We start from the raw sequence: 17,625 nt of genomic DNA, 5'->3' as shown, positions 1-17,625 counted from the left end.
GCATGGCACTCCTTGTACGCATCAGCACTGCACACGGGCCAGCTGCACACGGGTCAAGGAGGCTGGGGTTTGAACCGCGGACCTCCCATGTGGTAGATGGATGCCCTATCCACTCACTGGGCCAAGTCCACTTCCCTAGTTAATCTTTAAAGCAATGGGAATTTATGTGATAGGAGTCACCAAGAAACCAAGAGTAGTATGACAATGATATAAGATAGTCATGAAGGTAGTGGAAAATTTAAATCAGGATTTCTAAAATTTGGTTAGTAGATTCTCTTGGAATAAACGGTCTATGTGGCGGCGGACTTGGCCCAGTGGTTAGGGCGTCCGCCTACCATATGGGAGGTCCACGGTTCAAACCCCGGGTCTCCATGACCCATGTGCTGGCCCATGTGCAGTGCTGATGAGCGCAAGGAGGGCCCTGCCACGCAGGGGTGTCCCTGCGTAGGGGAGCCCCACACTCAAGGAGTGCGCCAGTAAAGAGAGGCGCCCAGCGCGAAAGAAAGGGTAGCCTGCCTAAGAATGGTGCTGCCCACACAGAGAGCTGTCACAAGATGACAAAACAAAAAGAATCGCAGATTCCCGTGCCACTGACAACAACAGAAGTGGACAAAGAACACTCAGCAAAATAGACACAGAGAACAGACAACTGGGGTGGGGGGGTGGAGGGGAGAGAAATAAATAAATAAATCCTTAAAAAAATAAAACTATGGCTAGTATGTTTAGGAAATATACACAATGACCTCTTAAAGAATTGAGAAAATCATTAGTATATTAAAGCCTTTAAGAACTACAGTAAGAACTCATAACTTACACCAAATTTAAGCAACTTTAATTTGACTATGGAACTCCTTCTAACTGAGAACACTTTAGGATATGCTGACTGAATGAAGGTAGAGGAATTTTCAGCTCTATATTGAACATAGTGGGGAGTGAGTATAGCTCAGTGGTTGAGCACCTGCTTCCCACGTATGAGGAGGAGGTCCCACGTTCAATCCCCGAAGCCTGTGCGCGCACACACACACATAAACAAGTTTACACAGAATAGCCCAACATACACCTAAAAGATATATAAAGGTATAAAAATAAATAAAATGAAAAATAAAAGATATATAAAGGTGAAAGAGAAATTTCTGGAACCTCTTAAAGTGATATCATTTCCATATTCACTATGATTTCACCTTAAGGAATAAATTACATAAAAGTAGTCTGATTATTTTATAATGAGATTAGTTACAGCTAATAAATAATTTTAAAGCTTTATAACTTGTCCTGAAATGAAAAAGTGCTGAATGTACCAGAAATCTGCCAACTCCAGACTGTCTTTTGTACATAAATAAGAAATGTTAAAAAGAAAATTGTATATAAAACTCACACCCTTTTAAAACTCAGTGGGCAAGTGATGGATTATTTAACAAATAGTTCTGAGATAACTGGTTCCCCATTTGAAAAGAAATAAAGCTATAACCCATTGTATTCCCAAACCCAACATGAATAAAGAATGAAATATACGTACCATAAAAGCATAAAAAAAAAAAGGAGATTTTTATAATCTCATGGAATGACACAAGAACCAGAAACAATAAAATAAAAGACCAACAAATGTTAATACTCCATCCAAATGTTTAAGTTCTAACAGCCAAGGCACCATAAAGTTAAAAGAAAACTCCAGGGAAGTGGACGTGGCTCAACTGATAGCGTGTCCACCTACCATAAAGGAGGTTCAGAGTTTGAACCCAGGGCCTCGCTGCCTATGGGGTAAGCTGGCCCACGCACCGTGCTGCTGCGTGCAAGGAGTGCCATGCCACGCAGGGGTGTCCCTGCGTAGGGGAGCCCCACGCCCAAGAAGTGTGCCCGGCATTGAGCTGCTCCGTGCAAAAAAAGCACAGCCCGCCCAGGAGTGGCGCCGCACACACGGAGAGCTGATGCAGCAAGATGACACAACAAAGAGACACAGATTCCTGGTGCCACCAAGAATGCAAGCAGACACAGAAGAACACACAGTGAATGGACACAAGAGAGCAGACAACGGGGTGGGGGGAAAGGGGGAGGGAGGGAAGAGAAATAAATAATAAATCTTAAAAAAAAAAAAATCCATGAAACTGAAAAAGAAAACTACTTCTTTATAATAATGAATAACTATTCTATATAAAGAGTTTCTACAGGTCAATAAGAAAAAGACAACTCAACAGCAAAATAAGCAAATGGTATGAATAGGCAATTTACAGAAGAAAAATAAATTCCAATTAAAATATACCAAGTTCTTCAACTCTGTTATCAAGGAAATGTTAATTAAAAGAAAGATTTATTTTTCAATTAAATCTTTTTAAGCAAAGATTTTAAAAACAACAACAGATAATTCCCAGTGCTGATGTGAGGCTGGAGGAAAACAGGCAGACATTCTCCATGTACCACTAGTACATATATACATATGTGTATATTTTATCCCAGCAATTTTACTTACTGAATTTATCCTAAGAAAACCCCTGGATAATTTAGCATTGACACAATTCTATTCATTATAACACTGTTACCAATTTTTCATGATTAGAGATGATCTAAATGTATGACCTCATTTTTGGGAAAAAATTATTCATGTGTTTGCATATATACACAAAAAAGTCCATTAATAATAGATAATATTAAGAGCAATTATTTTTGGGGTCTTGGAATATGGAGTAACTGTACTTTCTACTTTATACATTTCTAAACAGATCTTTCACATAAGATATATATTACTTCTATAACTAGAAATAAAATTAAAGGTTTTTAAATTTTGGATGGCTTACAGGTTATCTCAAAAACAAACAAACATATTGTTAGAAAATTTCATATAAGCTCACCTTCTGACCCAGCGTGCTTTCCTGTTCATTGGTATTGAAAACAGTGACATTTTCCAGATTAAACTGACTCTGCAAGTTAAGACCTATTTAAAAAAAAAATTTTTTTTTCAAAGTAAATCCGCTAAGTACCTAAACATGAGAGTATAACTAAGACGTATAAATGGCTGAATGCATTAAGCAAAAAATCAAGTCAATAATAACACCAACTTGATTTCCATACTCTTTGTAATATCTGCTTTTTAAAGGTACCTTTATAGTATACAGAATGCAACATATATTACAATAACAATTGATTCTTGTTATTCACAAATATTTAAGAACAAACCCATGGAATTCAATGTGGAATCATTTAAAATTTTGCTAAAGGACACATACATTATATCCATCAAAAAGTAAGGGCATAAAAGTAAATACTGCCTCAAATAGCAGGATTCCTAAGGGCTCTGGAGACATCCAGACACGATAGGCAGGGCAAACAACTCAGGAGTTTGGTGCCCTCCCAGTGGGCCCTATTTTGGAATTTATGCTCCCCAGTTTGACAGTTTGGAGTCAGTTGTGGTTTCCCCACACATGGCTCTTCTACCCCTTCTATTTGAACTTATAGTTAGTACCAGACTTGATAGGTGTATGTTCAAGAGACTTAAATCTTCGGGCTGTCCATGTCCCAGTTGGGCCCTGAATCTCAACAGAGGTGCAACACCTACTCTCCGGTTCATTGGACTCCCCAGGACAACTAATAAGGAGATGATGATGGATAACAACCATCCAAGGAACAGAGAGAGTCTGCAACTGCAAGCAAGCAAGACAGTCCCATCTACCTGCCCCACAGGATCTAAGTCCCCTGTCTATTAGAGGCAGAATCCTCAGGATTGGGGAATGAATGATGGAATAGAGTAGAACTACTGTTATTCTACTACAGACTTAATGTGATCCTACAATAGAAGAACTTTTCTCACTGATGGAAGGCAGTGGCTGCTGGAGGTTCTGAGAGCAGGGAGAGGAAAAACAGGTGTAATATGAGGGCATTCTCAGAACTTGGGAATTGTCCTGAATGACATTGCAATGACAGATACAGGCCATTATATACTTTGTCTAACTTACAAAATGGTGTGGAAGAGAGTGTAAACTATAATGTAAATTATAATCCACACTTAATGGCAATGGTCCAAAATGTGTTCATCAATTTTAACAAATGTACCCCACTAATGAAGGATGTTAACGTGGGAAAATGTGCGAGAGGTAGGGAACAGCGCATGTAAAAATCCCCTATATTTTTATATAACATTTATATAATGTAATCAAAGTATCATTAAAAATAAAAATTTTTAAAGTATATATGAAAAAAGTGAGGGTTTATAACAAAAGTCAGTATATTGTAGTTAATAAGAGCTAGGTCTCTCATTGGCAGAGAAAGTTATAGGTCTGCTGGTGCTGGATTGGACTCAGAAGTACCATGATCTTGTTATGGTTTTGTTGTTTGTTTTTAAAAATGTAAGTATGTACAGAGAGACACAGAATTAAATATAGATAAGTGTGTATACACGGTTTACTATACATACATACGTATCCTAGCTCTGTACGCCGAGAGGGTCTAGAAGCCATGATCCTCCAGTGGCTTAGATCTTGGCTTTTAATACCATTTTAAAGTAAAAGGAACCAGGACTCTCTGGATAAGTGGGTGATTCCAGGGCCAGGGCAAAGAAAATACAAGATGAGCTGCACTTTTTTCTCACATCAGGAAAATTGAGCTCCAATGGCCAAAATTGTGAGTCACAGGGTAAATAATTACACTTTAGGATTATAAAACCCAGAAAATAAAATGAATACCCGTGACTCCATACTGATATAGATGACTGAATTAACACAAAGGAGAAGAGACAACTCTTCCTTATAGAAGAATTCCAATTAATAAATATAGAAGGAATAAGAGAAATAGAAATACACCATCAGAATTCCTTAGTAATAATCACTACAGGCAAGATCACTGGTGAACGCTAAAATGAATGGGCAAAGATTTAAGGGAGAAAAAGGTATTTGTACATCCTGAATTTATCTCCTCCCCCTATTTATTCTATCACCTTCTACCCACTCACCACATATTTAAGTAGTAAGGAGGTGCCCGGCACTGATCGAGGCATAGAGAACAGAAGTGTACAACACAAACACATTGAAAATACTGGATACTGTTAAATACTTAAGAGACTTGAAATCAGTTCAATATAATGGTGATTAGGGTGGCCAGTTTAGATTAGATGGTCAAAGACAGCCTCTCTGAGGAAGTGAAATTTAAACTGAGATTTAAGTAACAGAAAGAGGTAGTAACGTGACAATAATGAACAAAATGTTACCAGAGTGAAGAGTTAGTACCAAGGCCGTAAAATGGCAATAATCTGGATATTTTGAAGGTATAAAAAAGAAGGCATACTTCGTATTTTCTCCTGACTTTTCTGCAGAACTACTTTTCTAAAGGAAGGGAAGGAAGGAAGGAGGAAGAAAGAAGGAAAGACTCCAGTTTAATGGAGAAAAAACGTTTTTAAACAAATGGTACTGGGATAACCATGTGCTAAAGAATGAAACTGGATGCTTACACCACACCATACTCAAAAATTAACTCAAAATGGATAACAGACCTAAATGTAAATGCTAAAACTCTTAGAAGAAAACATAGGTGTATATATTTGTTATGTAGGGTTAAGCAGTGGTTTCTGAAATATGACACCAAAGCACAAGCAAAACAAGAAAAAAATGATAAACCAGACAACATAAAAATTTAAAACTTGTGCTACAAACAATATCATCAAGAAAGTGAAATGATGATCCATAGAATGGGAGGAAATATTTGCAAATCATATATCTGGATGAATTAGTATCCAGAATATATGAAGACCTATAACAAATCAACAATAAAGATAACCCAATTAAAAAAAAACAGCAATTGGGATGAATATACATTTCTCCAAAGATATTCAAATGGCCAACAGGCATGTGAAAAGACGCTCATTACTTTAGCCATTGGGCATCAAATCAAATCAAAACCACACTGAGATTCAATTTCACACACTCTGAGAGGGATATAATCAAAGAGAAACAACAGTGTTGTGGAGAAAACGGATCCTACATACATTGCTGGAATGAATATAAAATGGTGCAAGCATTTGAAACACAGTTCTTCAAAATGTTAAACATTTTCTGAATAATCTGAATAACTTAGTCTTCCATTTCCAGAAATCTCAGTTTTTGGGTTATCATATGACCCAGTAATTCCACTTCAAGATATATATCCAAAATAAATGAAGACTTATGACATGCAAAAATTTGTACACAAATGTTCTTAACAGCATTGTTTGTAACAGCACTGAAATAGAAGCAACCCAAAGTCCATCAACTGATGAATGGATAAAGAATGTGATATGTCCTTATAATGGAATATTACTTGGCCATAAAAAGGAATGAAGAACAGATAAAAGGTGCAATAAGAATTTATCTGGAAGAAAAAAAAAAAGAATTTATCTGGGTAAAAACATTATGCCAAGTGAAAGAAACCCGTCACCACAAAGAACTACATATTGTATCAATCCATTTATATGAAATACCCAGAATAAGAAAATCTATAGGGATCAAAAAGTAGATTAGTAGTTATTTGGGTCTTGAGAAAGAAGTTAAGAGTGGGGGGGCGGGAATGGGAGTGACAGCTAATGGGTATGGGGTTCCTATGAGAGAATGAAAATGTTCTAAAATTAGACCGTGTTGATGGTAGCAAAATCCTGTGGCTATAGTAAAAATTAGGAATTGTCCACTTTAAATGGGTGAATTATATGTGAATTTTATCTCAACAAATATGATTTTTAAAAAGACAAAAAAACCCAAAACACTGAGATTTCTAGAAATGGAAGGCTAAACTATTTAGATTAACTCTCCAACTAAAAACAACTAAAAACCTAATTATTTATAGAGCCTACACATCACAGCACTGTTCCTGGCAATGAAATAGAGAAAAGATTTTCTTTAGAACCATAAAGAGCAGAAAAAATAGTGAGGCAGCACTTGGTAATGTATCACAGCATTCAAAGTCAGCTTTGCCTTAAGGGTAGCTGCTAATCAGGAGAAATTGGTTGCAAACCTGAGCTGCTCTTTCGCAGTTTCCTGGAGCTAGGATGATAAATCTCTGGGTCCAAAGGTAAGGAATCTAATAAAATAATAAATAACACCCTAAACCATATTCAAAACTGAAAACTTGCTGGGTAATACCCTTAGGTAAGAATGAACCAAGCTGAGGTCCAACATCAAGTCTTCAGGGTCATCTGGGAACCACAGGCCTGAATGGGCTGGATTAAGGTAATCCTAGACTAGTAGTAACATCCCCTCTAAAGATGCAAGGTAGACGGGATGAAAATCCTATCAGAGGTTTCTATCCTAACTTCACAATTACACCCTCAAATATCTTCTCATATAGACATAACCAGACACATAAAAAAACAAGACATGATGAGTAAGAAACAGCAGAAACAGACTCACAAACACTAAGTTACTGGAAATACTGGTTGCAAACAACAAAATAACAATACCTACTATGTTTTAAAAACTAGAAAACAAGCTTAAAAATATCACCAGGGAATAAAAACTAAAAAAATGACAGCAGACTTAAAAAAAAAATTACCTAGTTATGAAAAATACAATACAATGAAACATATGGCAAGTGAAATTAAGAACTCATTGGCCAGAAGTGGACTTGGCCCAATGGATAGGGCATCCGCCTACCACATGGGAGGTCCGCAGTTCAAACCCCGGGCCTCCTTGACCCATGTGGAGCTGGCCCATGCGCAGTGCTGATGCACAGTGCTGATGCGCACAAGGAGTGCCCTGCCACACAGGGGTGTGGCCCGCATAGGGGAGCCCCACGCGCAAGGAGTGCACCCCGTAAGGAGAGCCGCCCAGTGCAAAAGAAAGTGCAGCCTGCCCAGGAATGGCAACACACATGGAGAGCTGACACAACAACTGGCGGGGGAGGAAGTAAATAAGAAAAAAAAACCTCATTGGCAACTTCTTAAAGAGGACCATTCACAGCTGAAGAAAGAAGTGAATTGGAACACTGTTCTAAAGAAATTATCCAAAATGTGATACAGACAAATAGATGAAAAATACAGAAAGAGTAAAAGACAGAGGATACAGTGAGAAGGTACAATGGATGCTTAGTGGAAGTTCCAGAAAGAGAAAAAGAGAAAGACATACATACAATATTTTTAAAAATAGCTAAATTTTTTACAAATTGAATAAAAGACACCAATCAATAGATTCAAGATGCCCACAAATTCCAAGCAAGACAAATAAAAGGAAATCTACAATATTAAACAAAACTAAAGAGAAAATCTTAAGAGGAGGCAGAGACAAAAATCCAAATTATCTTAAAATAAGACAGACTAACACATCTGATTTGTCTACAGAATAATGGAAAACAGAAGACAAAGTAATGATTATATCCCATGAGATGAAATTCTTTATCTAGTGCCAACCTAGAATCTTATAACTCTTGAAACCATCCTTTAAGATTACAGGAGAATAAAGGAGATGTAAACATTTTGGTGGTTCCTCAGAAAGTTAAGAATAGAATTACCATATGCCCTGGCAAACCCACTTCTTAGAATATACCCAAAAGAACTGAAAGCAGGGATTTGACAGGTACTGTACCAATGTTCATGGCAGCATTATTCACAGAAACCAGAAAGTGGAAGCATCCCAAGTGTCCATCAATGGATGACTGGGTAAACAAAATGTGGTATAGACGTACCATGGAATATCATTCAGCCATAAAAAGGAAAGTTCTGATACATGTTACAACATGGATGAATCTTGAGACATCACGGTAAATGAAATAAGCCAGACAAAAAAGGACAAATGTTGTATGATCTCACTGATATAAAATAACAATATGCAAATTCACAGACAAAAAGTAGATCACAAGGTACCAGGGTGGGGGTGGGAAATGGGAAGTTAATGCTTAACTGGTACAGAGTTTCTTTCTGGGGTGATGGAAAAGTTTTGGTAATGGATGGTGGTATTGCTAGCAGAACACTGTGAATGTAATGGAACACCCCTAAATTGTATATCTGAAATTGGTTAAAGGTGAAATGTTATATTATATATATGTTACCACCATAAAAATTTTTAAAATGAAACTAAATAAACATGGTTAGGAGCAGATGTAGCTCAAGTGGTTGAGCACCTGCTCCCCATGTATGAGGTCCCGGGTTCAACCCCCAGTACCTCCTAATAACTAACGAACTAATTAAAATAAACATATAAACCGTGGCTAAATAGTAGTGATTGAGGGAGAAAATAACAGCAGGAAAATAGGCATACACTAAGAAATGAAATACAGACACTGTTTCACAGTGATTCAACTGCACATTTTCATTAATAAGCTTTGAACTTAAACAAAAAATGACTTTGTTCACATATTAGACACTAGGACTGGGGTAATTATTTATACGCAAAATAAAATAAAGTGGCAATTTTCTATTATATCTTCCAACATTTGAGAACCATTTTTCTCATTATCATTATGGCAGAAAATAATCCATTAAAAACTGGAAAAGATTTTCCATCAAAGAATATAATGTACAAAAGCTTACCTGATTTTTCAGATAAAGGGAAAAGCCTAGCCAAAAAGAGTTGAATTCGTCCACAGAAGACTGTATTCTGGGATTTAGATAATCTTCTTAGGAGATCTAAAAATATATGGAATGAAGGTTACACTGAAGAGATCATTCTATATTAAAACCATACCTAAGTTTCTTAACTAGTTTGTCAGGAGTATTTTCCTAAAGCAGTAGTTCTCAAAATGGAGGTAGAAACTGTTGTCCCAAAAAGTATTTAAAAACTAGGAATAAAACAAGTTGAGAATGGGCAAGATAAGCTTTACTGAATTTTTTCACTTTTCTTAAGTTTATACCTAAAGTAGAAACCGTTTAAATTGAAATGAATATTAGTTTAAATAAATCAGACTGTGACTTAAAAATGAAGGTACTACTCTATTTGAAATTTTACCACTGATGTCTAAGTCAAACTGTTTTTCTAGCCATATTTATATTTTTAAAAAGTTACTTCCCACTGAGTTACTTACCATTGCACATACGTAGTAAATAATTTTTCCCAGCTGAATAGAATGTATTCTGAAATTAAGACAGAAATTATTACAATTGTTCAGTTGTTAACCTATCCTTCAAAAATAAGTCATCGGAAGTAAAATATTAAAGAACACTAACTTGCACTAGAATCCACTATGCCATTTCTTTTTTTTTTTTTTGTAGTTATTGTTGCTTTTTAATTTCTTTTTGTCATTTCATTTTTTAAAGCAAATATCATTTTCAATGAAATAAAAATACTTTCTTATATCAAAGATAACTATCTATGATACGAAATAACTATCTTAAACATGTGAAAGCACACATTTTAAAGTTTATTGCTACTACTTAATCAAACTTTGCACTTCAAAGTTTTCCTCCACACATGACTGTTACCGCACTCTGCCAAAAAAGCACAGTCCATAGGCCTTTCATAGGGACAAACTTTTGGAATCAGCAATATTAGAAATATAAGAGGAAAAAAACAACTGCCCTCAGAAATCTGGATCTAAAGAGAGACAATTTTAGCAGTAAAAGAAATTAAGACACTTACTGATTTCCAAGTAGCAACATTTTTTTCCACAAAAGTGAATATTGTATCACATTGATCCAAAGGAAGACAATCCAAAACATCTCCCAACAATACAAAAGGTGTAGATGCAGTACAAATACCTTCAAGTGGAGCACAACCAGTTTAAAATTTTTAAAATAGTACAGTAAAATAGCCTATGAAAAATAATTCTGAAGAATATCTTTAAAGGTACATTTAGTCACTCATAATAAGACTTTATAATAAAAGGACAAGAGATGGAAGCAATCTAAAGGCCCAAAAAATGGGACATACTTAAATAATTTTTGATACATGCACTCAATTATAATGATGTGATGATAATTTTTGATAACAGTCTAGAGCATTTACTATATGTCAGGCACACTAAGTACTTCATACACACTAATAAATTTACTCCTATGAGGTAATTATTCAGACAAAGAGAGGTTAAATAACATAGAGCCAGTAAGTGGTAGAGCTGGGATATGAACCCAGGCAGTTTGGCTCCAGTTTGTTTTCTTCACCACTAAGCTATTCAAAAGAATATAATGCAGCCAATTAAAAATGATGGTTATAATGACTATAATAACTTGGAAAAAATGCTTATGATATAATTTAAATTGAGAAAGGCAGGATTTGAAAATTCTATGCATACTATGGTTAAAACAATAAAAAAGTTTTGAAAGACGAGAGAAACTAAAACCACATACCAAAATGAATGGCAGTTTTTTTTAAGTAGAGGATTTATGACCAGTATTGTACCTTTTTTATTTTTCCAGATATTCTGTAATGTGGCTAAATTATCTGTGATTTGAAAAGCCAAACTTATAAAGATAACAGAAAGGTTTGATGCTGATTTCAACAATGATTAAATGCTTAAAATAATAGTATTGTTTCAGGGGAGAGAATGGCAAAGTAGAAAGTTACTGTTTATCTCTAAAATCAATGTTATTTAAGTAAAGCAATGACTTTTCTTAAGAAAAAGGTCATTTAGACTAAAAATATTTTTATCCCCTTGCTCATTCTTCCTTCTACTTTGAGTCAGTGGGTATTTATTACACTTGTTAGATGTTTAAGAAAAGTTAACCACTTAAGGATGGTATATGAAAAACATCTAGGGGCACTGGAGGTCAGAAATACTGCATTAATATAGTATTTCAGAAAAAAGAAGTAGTATTTTCAGCTCTACTCTGTCTTGGTAAGATCACATTAGGAGTATGATGTTCAATTTGGCTGTTACATTTAAGAAGGACACTGCTTAGAACCAATGAGTAGAACTAGGGCAGCAGATTTCAACTCAATACAAGGGCAACCTTATGATAATCAGAACTGTCTAACAAAGGAATCAAACAGTAAGCTCCCCTCAATGGACAGTTTCCAGCAGAGGCTGGATGGCCACGTGCCAGAGATGTTACAGAGGGTAGTCAGGCTAGGCACCAGAGATGAGACTGGAGTAGACAATCTCTGAAGTCCTTTACAGCACATAGATTCGATGTGTGCGGTACATCCAAGCGATCTAACAGATACATATAATTGCAGTATAGTCTAGCATACATTAACTCATACTTCATATAGAACTTAAAAACATTTTCTTGATTCTGCCCCCAGAGATTCTGATTCAGTAGAACTAAGTAGGGCTTGAGAATCTCATTTAAAAATAAGAGATTCCCTGATGATTCTGATGAGCTGGCAAGAGTGGGAACCACTGGGTTACAGCCGAATCCCCTGGAACTTTTACCACCTGTGCACCAGCCTCTGCAATGACCTCTGTTTCACTTTCACTTTGGCCACATATAGCCCCTCCTCAGTCCCCCATCACCTTGCTATGTTAATATTGTCATGGTTTTGTTTACAATGTTTTTGCTCCCTCTTTAGCACGTAGTGAATCCCTATTCCATCTTACAAAGCATAGAGTACCTTTGCTTCTGAAGCACACTGTACATGATTCTATTACAGTATTTAATACATCTTAACCACTTACCTTTGTTATCTAGACTATAAGATTTTTAAGGATGGCATTTTTTATGTTTTACATACAGGAAAGTGCCTGAATAGCAGAGTTAAATTTGACAAAACATATTCATGGGCAATGTTTGAAAATATGTCACATAAACAATACAACACAATAATAATCTCTCTCAAGAAATTTTCCCACTGAAGAGGCATTTAAATCTTTATTTACAACATTCAACCAAGGTTATACTCAATCAAATGAGTATTTAAATCAAATACTTTTAATGTACTTTAATCAAATTGGCCAAAGAAGAGTGCTGGCAAACTCTAATTCCTTCCTTCTGCAAATATTTAACATGCTCCTACTATGTGTAAGGCACTGTTTATTATTAGTCCCCTACCCAATCAATCCAATTCTTCCATAGCTCCTCTTTGGCATGGCATACACGGTCTTTACAAATAACCCTAGCCTACCCCTTCTGTCTCTTTCCTACCACTCTCTCATTATCCTTTCACTTTTCCTTTTCACATACTTCTCCAGCCATTCTGAACTTTGTCTTTGCAAAGCTATTTCCTTTTGTTTCTGCCTTACAAACTCACTATCTCTCATGTCCCAGGTACCATATTACAGTTTCTTTTCTAAGACTTTTTCTAATTCCTTTAGACTTTAAAGTTTAGATTCCTCTATTCTTCTAAAACGCTTCATTCCCACTTCAACCACAGTACTTATGCCATACAGTAATACATTTACCTATCTGTTTTTCCCCATTAGCCAATAGCTCCTTATTGACATGGAATATGTTTTATTCACCATTGAATCTCTGAGCCCTAGCTCAGTACCAGGCACACAGCAAATGCTCAATAAATAGTTATTTATTGAACAAAACAATAAATGTGCCAAAATGTGTGCTGCATAAGAAGTATGAGAAGTAACTGTGAACTGAATTCAATGGGACAACTTCATGGCAAAGCTGGGAGTCAAGCAGAGCTTGAGGAATAAACAAAATTCAATAGGTGGAGGGATATGAGAAGAAGAAATTTTAAATAAAGCATGTCATGTTCAGGATAACTAAAAACAAACATACTTACCTTCTGTTACTCCCCCAATAGCAAGAGAAATAATAGCTAAAACATTTTCACATGATGAATGGTTTATCTACCAAGAGAAGAGAAAACAGTTTAATTTAAGGACAAGAATTTATACTTATTTGATCAAAAAAAAAAATACCCTCTGACAATAAGCTGATTATCATAAATACAGGGTAAAAGTACTTCTTATAGATGAAATTACTCTCAAAAATGAAGATCCAAAAAATGGACAGTAAAAGATAAAAGTCACTAATGTTAAGTAATAAACAGGTCACTCACTCAAAAGCCAGTGATCCAAATGATTACATCAGCATGTTTTAGGCTGTAAACTAATCAAGTACAGAGGTGCTGAGTCTATAACTCGATCAACGGCGCAGCAGGGACAGAGAAATTAGTGGTATTGGGTATCAATGTCCGAGGGAGGGTTTTAATAGGAGAGAGGTAGTGTTTGGTTTCTATAATTATAATCACCATTATCTACTGAATGCTCACAAGTGTTCCTTTACAAAACCTTGAAAGAATGTTATTATCACTGCTTACAAATGAAACTGAAGCTCAGTAAAGCAAAGTAACTTGTCCAATGCCTCAGAACAGGTATGGAGAAGAAAGAATAAATTTTGATCCAGAATTGTCAGAGAGAAGGACACTGTGACCATTAGAAGGGAATTTAGTTTTTTGGGACCTGACCTCCACTTAACCAAGAACAAACTGTTGCAACTTTTCCTTTCCTTTCTTTATGTTGTACCACTAGCAGGGTTTAAAATTCTCTACTGAAGATGGATGGGCTCTAGTTATTTATGTATGCTAACTAATGGGGAAAATGTCACAGGAAGATAAGGGCCTGGAATCCTAGATCTCATTCTGGATGTCCTTGGACTAGACCTTCCAAGCTACTACAGGATGTGTCACTGATTATAAGCAAAGTGAGAGGGTCCACCTTCAACCTCTCTGGTTTAGTAAAATCTCAGGTCAATGTTTCTTCTACTCACTTAGAGAAGGCTCTTCTTCATTTTTAAACCAGACCCTTTAAAGCACCTGTGCTGTCAAAATCCTTAATTATTACATAATTCCTTTACTATGATTGAGTCAACTTTCACAAAGTAGCAAGATCCCTCCAGAAAAAAATAATCATGCTTAAATTTCTATTCTAAAAATAAAGCAATATTTAAAGTAACACATGATTTATTAATTTGCCAGAAATATTTTTAACACGGAATAAGGAAAAACATACTTACAATTTCTTCTTCTAGAACCCCTCTGAAAGCTTGGTCAAGAGTACATTTTTTTTCATTTTCACTATTAAAAATAAAAGACAACCTCATTTTTAAAACAGCTCAGGTACGTATAAAGATTCAGAAAAGCATCTTTCTTGGATATCAAGGACTTACCTGCCAGGTAGCTGGCTGAACGTATTTAACAATGGCTTGATATTTTTGTTGTTCAAGGCTTCCCTGGTAGACTTCTAGAAAAATTAAAATGGCAAAAAGTATAAAACTTTTGCTTATTTACTGAAAAACATTTGTCAATAAAACTCAACATGTTTTTCTAACTAAAAATTTCACACCTGGGAAAAAAAATACCCTGGTATATTAGTCTTTACTGAAAAACTGGTTTATTAAACCTATTCCAAATGCCACTAACTTATAGACTCTTATCACTTTAAACCTGGTAAGAGCTTCCTAGCAAAACCTTTCTCTCATTCCAGGTTTCCCCTCCCACAATCCCTTTAAATATCACCTTCATGATAAGTATTCCCATTTTTTAAAAAAAATCTTCAAATGGCTCCTTCTTCATACGTTCTGGTTTTGAGCTTTCATACTTTTCTGTCAAGGTCCTTGATAATGGTATCCTACTCAATCTGCACAATCTTATTTCCCACTACTCTCGAAACCTTAAGTCTAGCCATTTTTTTCATCATTTTCTATCAAACTGACTCTTTAGTAATCACACATTCACGAAATCTTCCCACCTATCCAAATTCTATCCACTTGTCAAGACCCATTTCAAGTCCTATTACTTCCAGATTGCTTACTCAGAACAATCCCTGACACACGATAAGGCCTTGAATAAATACCGGCTGACTGTCTGAAAGCAGTCATAATTTCAAGACAAAAATACTGTAAAGTCATTCATCCTGTGAAAATTCACATACACCTGGAAAGTCACTTTTTTACCCTATAGGAGTTAGATATATACTGGAAATGTCCATTCCTAGCTCTGTCACTATTAGTCTGTGTAATCTTGGCCATATCCCTGAATCTCTGTGCTTCATTTGCCTCAGCAGTGAATCCTTACTACCACCAGCAGCAAGGGCATCAACAGGAAATTTGTTAGAAATGCAGACTCTCCAGTCACATTACTGAACCAAAAGCTGCATTTAACAAAATCTCCAGATGATCCCACTGCACACTAAAGCTTGAGAAGCACTGGACTAGATGATCTCAAATTAAATGGTCCCTCCAGGCCTCATATGATCTTGGATATTCCTAACAGTTACTCTTAACAGAATTTCAGAGCACCAGGGATTACAGAAAAATGCACTCAAGGAAAATGGTTCTGAGAACATAAACAAGGCATAATCTGTTAAAAGAAAACACTACATGAGTTAAATATCCTATATATAACACTATATCCTACACTGTATGAAAATATAAGCCCTGCAAATAAGAGAACTGACAAAAATCAATTTTCTTTCACAGAATTGTCATTCGAACATCACTGTAGCTTAGCTAAGCACAGTATAAATATCCGAGTAGTTGAATCGTGCGTTAAAATATTGATGCATATGCTGGAGACGAATTCAAACTACTTAGAACAGTGTTTCCTTATACCGGGGGCTGTGATGGGCAACATAAAAAGAGCACCGGGTCTGGAGTCAGAAAAACCTGTGAAGTAAATCACAACTTTTTCTGGGTATGAGCTGCTATATCTATATCAAGGATAATAAAATAGTCTACTTCATAGTGTTATTCTAAGAGTTAAATCAGCACATGAAAGCGCTCTGTAAGTTGTTTCCCAAATGCTCAAACTATCCTTCCCCAAGGTACAAGAATGAAATGGCACCTGGTAACCCTTTTCAAGCTGATCTGTTCGCCTTTTCCCACTTTGGGTACAATCACTTTCTCTCTCAGGAGTGAGATGTTAAAGGATGGTAAATAGGCAGCTTAGGAGGCAGGGCGGGAGCCGGCTATCTGGGCTGAAACCCCTCCCTCCCTCCCGTCTAGGCAGCTCCTCTTCCAGTTCTGAAGACACCTGTCCTGCTAAGTGAGCACTACTGAGGAGATGGACCGGACCGGAGGCACCCTGCGGGTGAACTCTCCGCGCACAGCGCAGAGGCGCCCCGAGCGCAGGGCCCGGCACCCGCCCGCAGGGTCCTGGCACCCGCCCGCTCCCTAACCCCCAGCGACCGACGGGGCCAGGAGCAGGCGCCGCGGCGTACCCAATTTTGGTCCTGCTTTAACCCCGAGGAAAAGTCAAGTAATCTGAGGGACAAAAGGGTAAAGAAGAGCGCCCAGTCAGGCCCACAGCCTCCCTCCACTGAGGCTCACCGTAAACCGCGTTCGCGCTTCGGGCAAACTGAAAAGCGGCGGCGTCGGAGACATCTTCCCGGGGGCGCGTGCCCGCCACCGCGCCGTGGCGCCCGCCGATGACGTCAGACTGGGAGCAACGAGAGTGCCGGTTCCGCGCCGGGCTAGAGCGGCCTGCGAGCGAAGGGGCGGGCTAGAAGAGTTGGGAGGTTCCGTGGTGACTAAATTCAAGGGGGCGGTGGAATCCTGAGTCAGCCAAGCGTTCCTAATCCGGGTTCTGGAATTTGAATTTGGGGATTAGGGAGTGTGGATTGCCTCGCCCGACAGGCAGGATCGCGCACCTGCTTCCAGGTGGAGGAGGCTGGCTACGGTCTTAGATGGGTCACCGAGGTGGGTGGGTTTTCTGGGGAAGCGCTGGGCTGAGGAAGTATTGGTAGTTGCCGCGACCGCCGGGCTGTAGTTAGTCTCCCTGAAATTTAAGATTCGGAGTGGTGGCAGACTCCAGATTTGAGCATCATCAGTCCTGTAGCTCATGAGCAATT

General features: G+C 37.3%; 1 protein-coding gene across 1 annotated transcript in view; it reads right to left on the bottom strand.

Moving 5' to 3' along the window:
- THOC1 (THO complex subunit 1) overlaps positions 1 to 17,209 on the bottom strand; it is a 53,225-nt gene extending 36,016 nt beyond the window's left edge. Inside the window, exons 1-8 of the mRNA XM_004484213.4 lie at positions 17,105 to 17,209; positions 14,945 to 15,018; positions 14,792 to 14,852; positions 13,557 to 13,623; positions 10,518 to 10,636; positions 9,964 to 10,012; positions 9,473 to 9,568; positions 2,844 to 2,926 (exon numbers count right to left, since the gene is read on the bottom strand). Of these exons, the coding sequence (XP_004484270.1) occupies positions 2,844 to 2,926; positions 9,473 to 9,568; positions 9,964 to 10,012; positions 10,518 to 10,636; positions 13,557 to 13,623; positions 14,792 to 14,852; positions 14,945 to 15,018; positions 17,105 to 17,158 (603 nt within the window). The 5' untranslated portion in view covers positions 17,159 to 17,209. The remainder of the gene's footprint in view (positions 1 to 2,843; positions 2,927 to 9,472; positions 9,569 to 9,963; positions 10,013 to 10,517; positions 10,637 to 13,556; positions 13,624 to 14,791; positions 14,853 to 14,944; positions 15,019 to 17,104) is intronic.
- Between the last annotated feature and the right edge of the window lie 416 nt (positions 17,210 to 17,625).

Source organism: Dasypus novemcinctus, chromosome 16 (genome assembly GCF_030445035.2).
Source record: "Dasypus novemcinctus isolate mDasNov1 chromosome 16, mDasNov1.1.hap2, whole genome shotgun sequence".
Classification (NCBI taxonomy): domain Eukaryota; kingdom Metazoa; phylum Chordata; class Mammalia; order Cingulata; family Dasypodidae; genus Dasypus; species Dasypus novemcinctus.
Note: the sequence above shows the minus strand (reverse complement) of the source record. Positions and strands in the feature narration are given on the sequence as shown.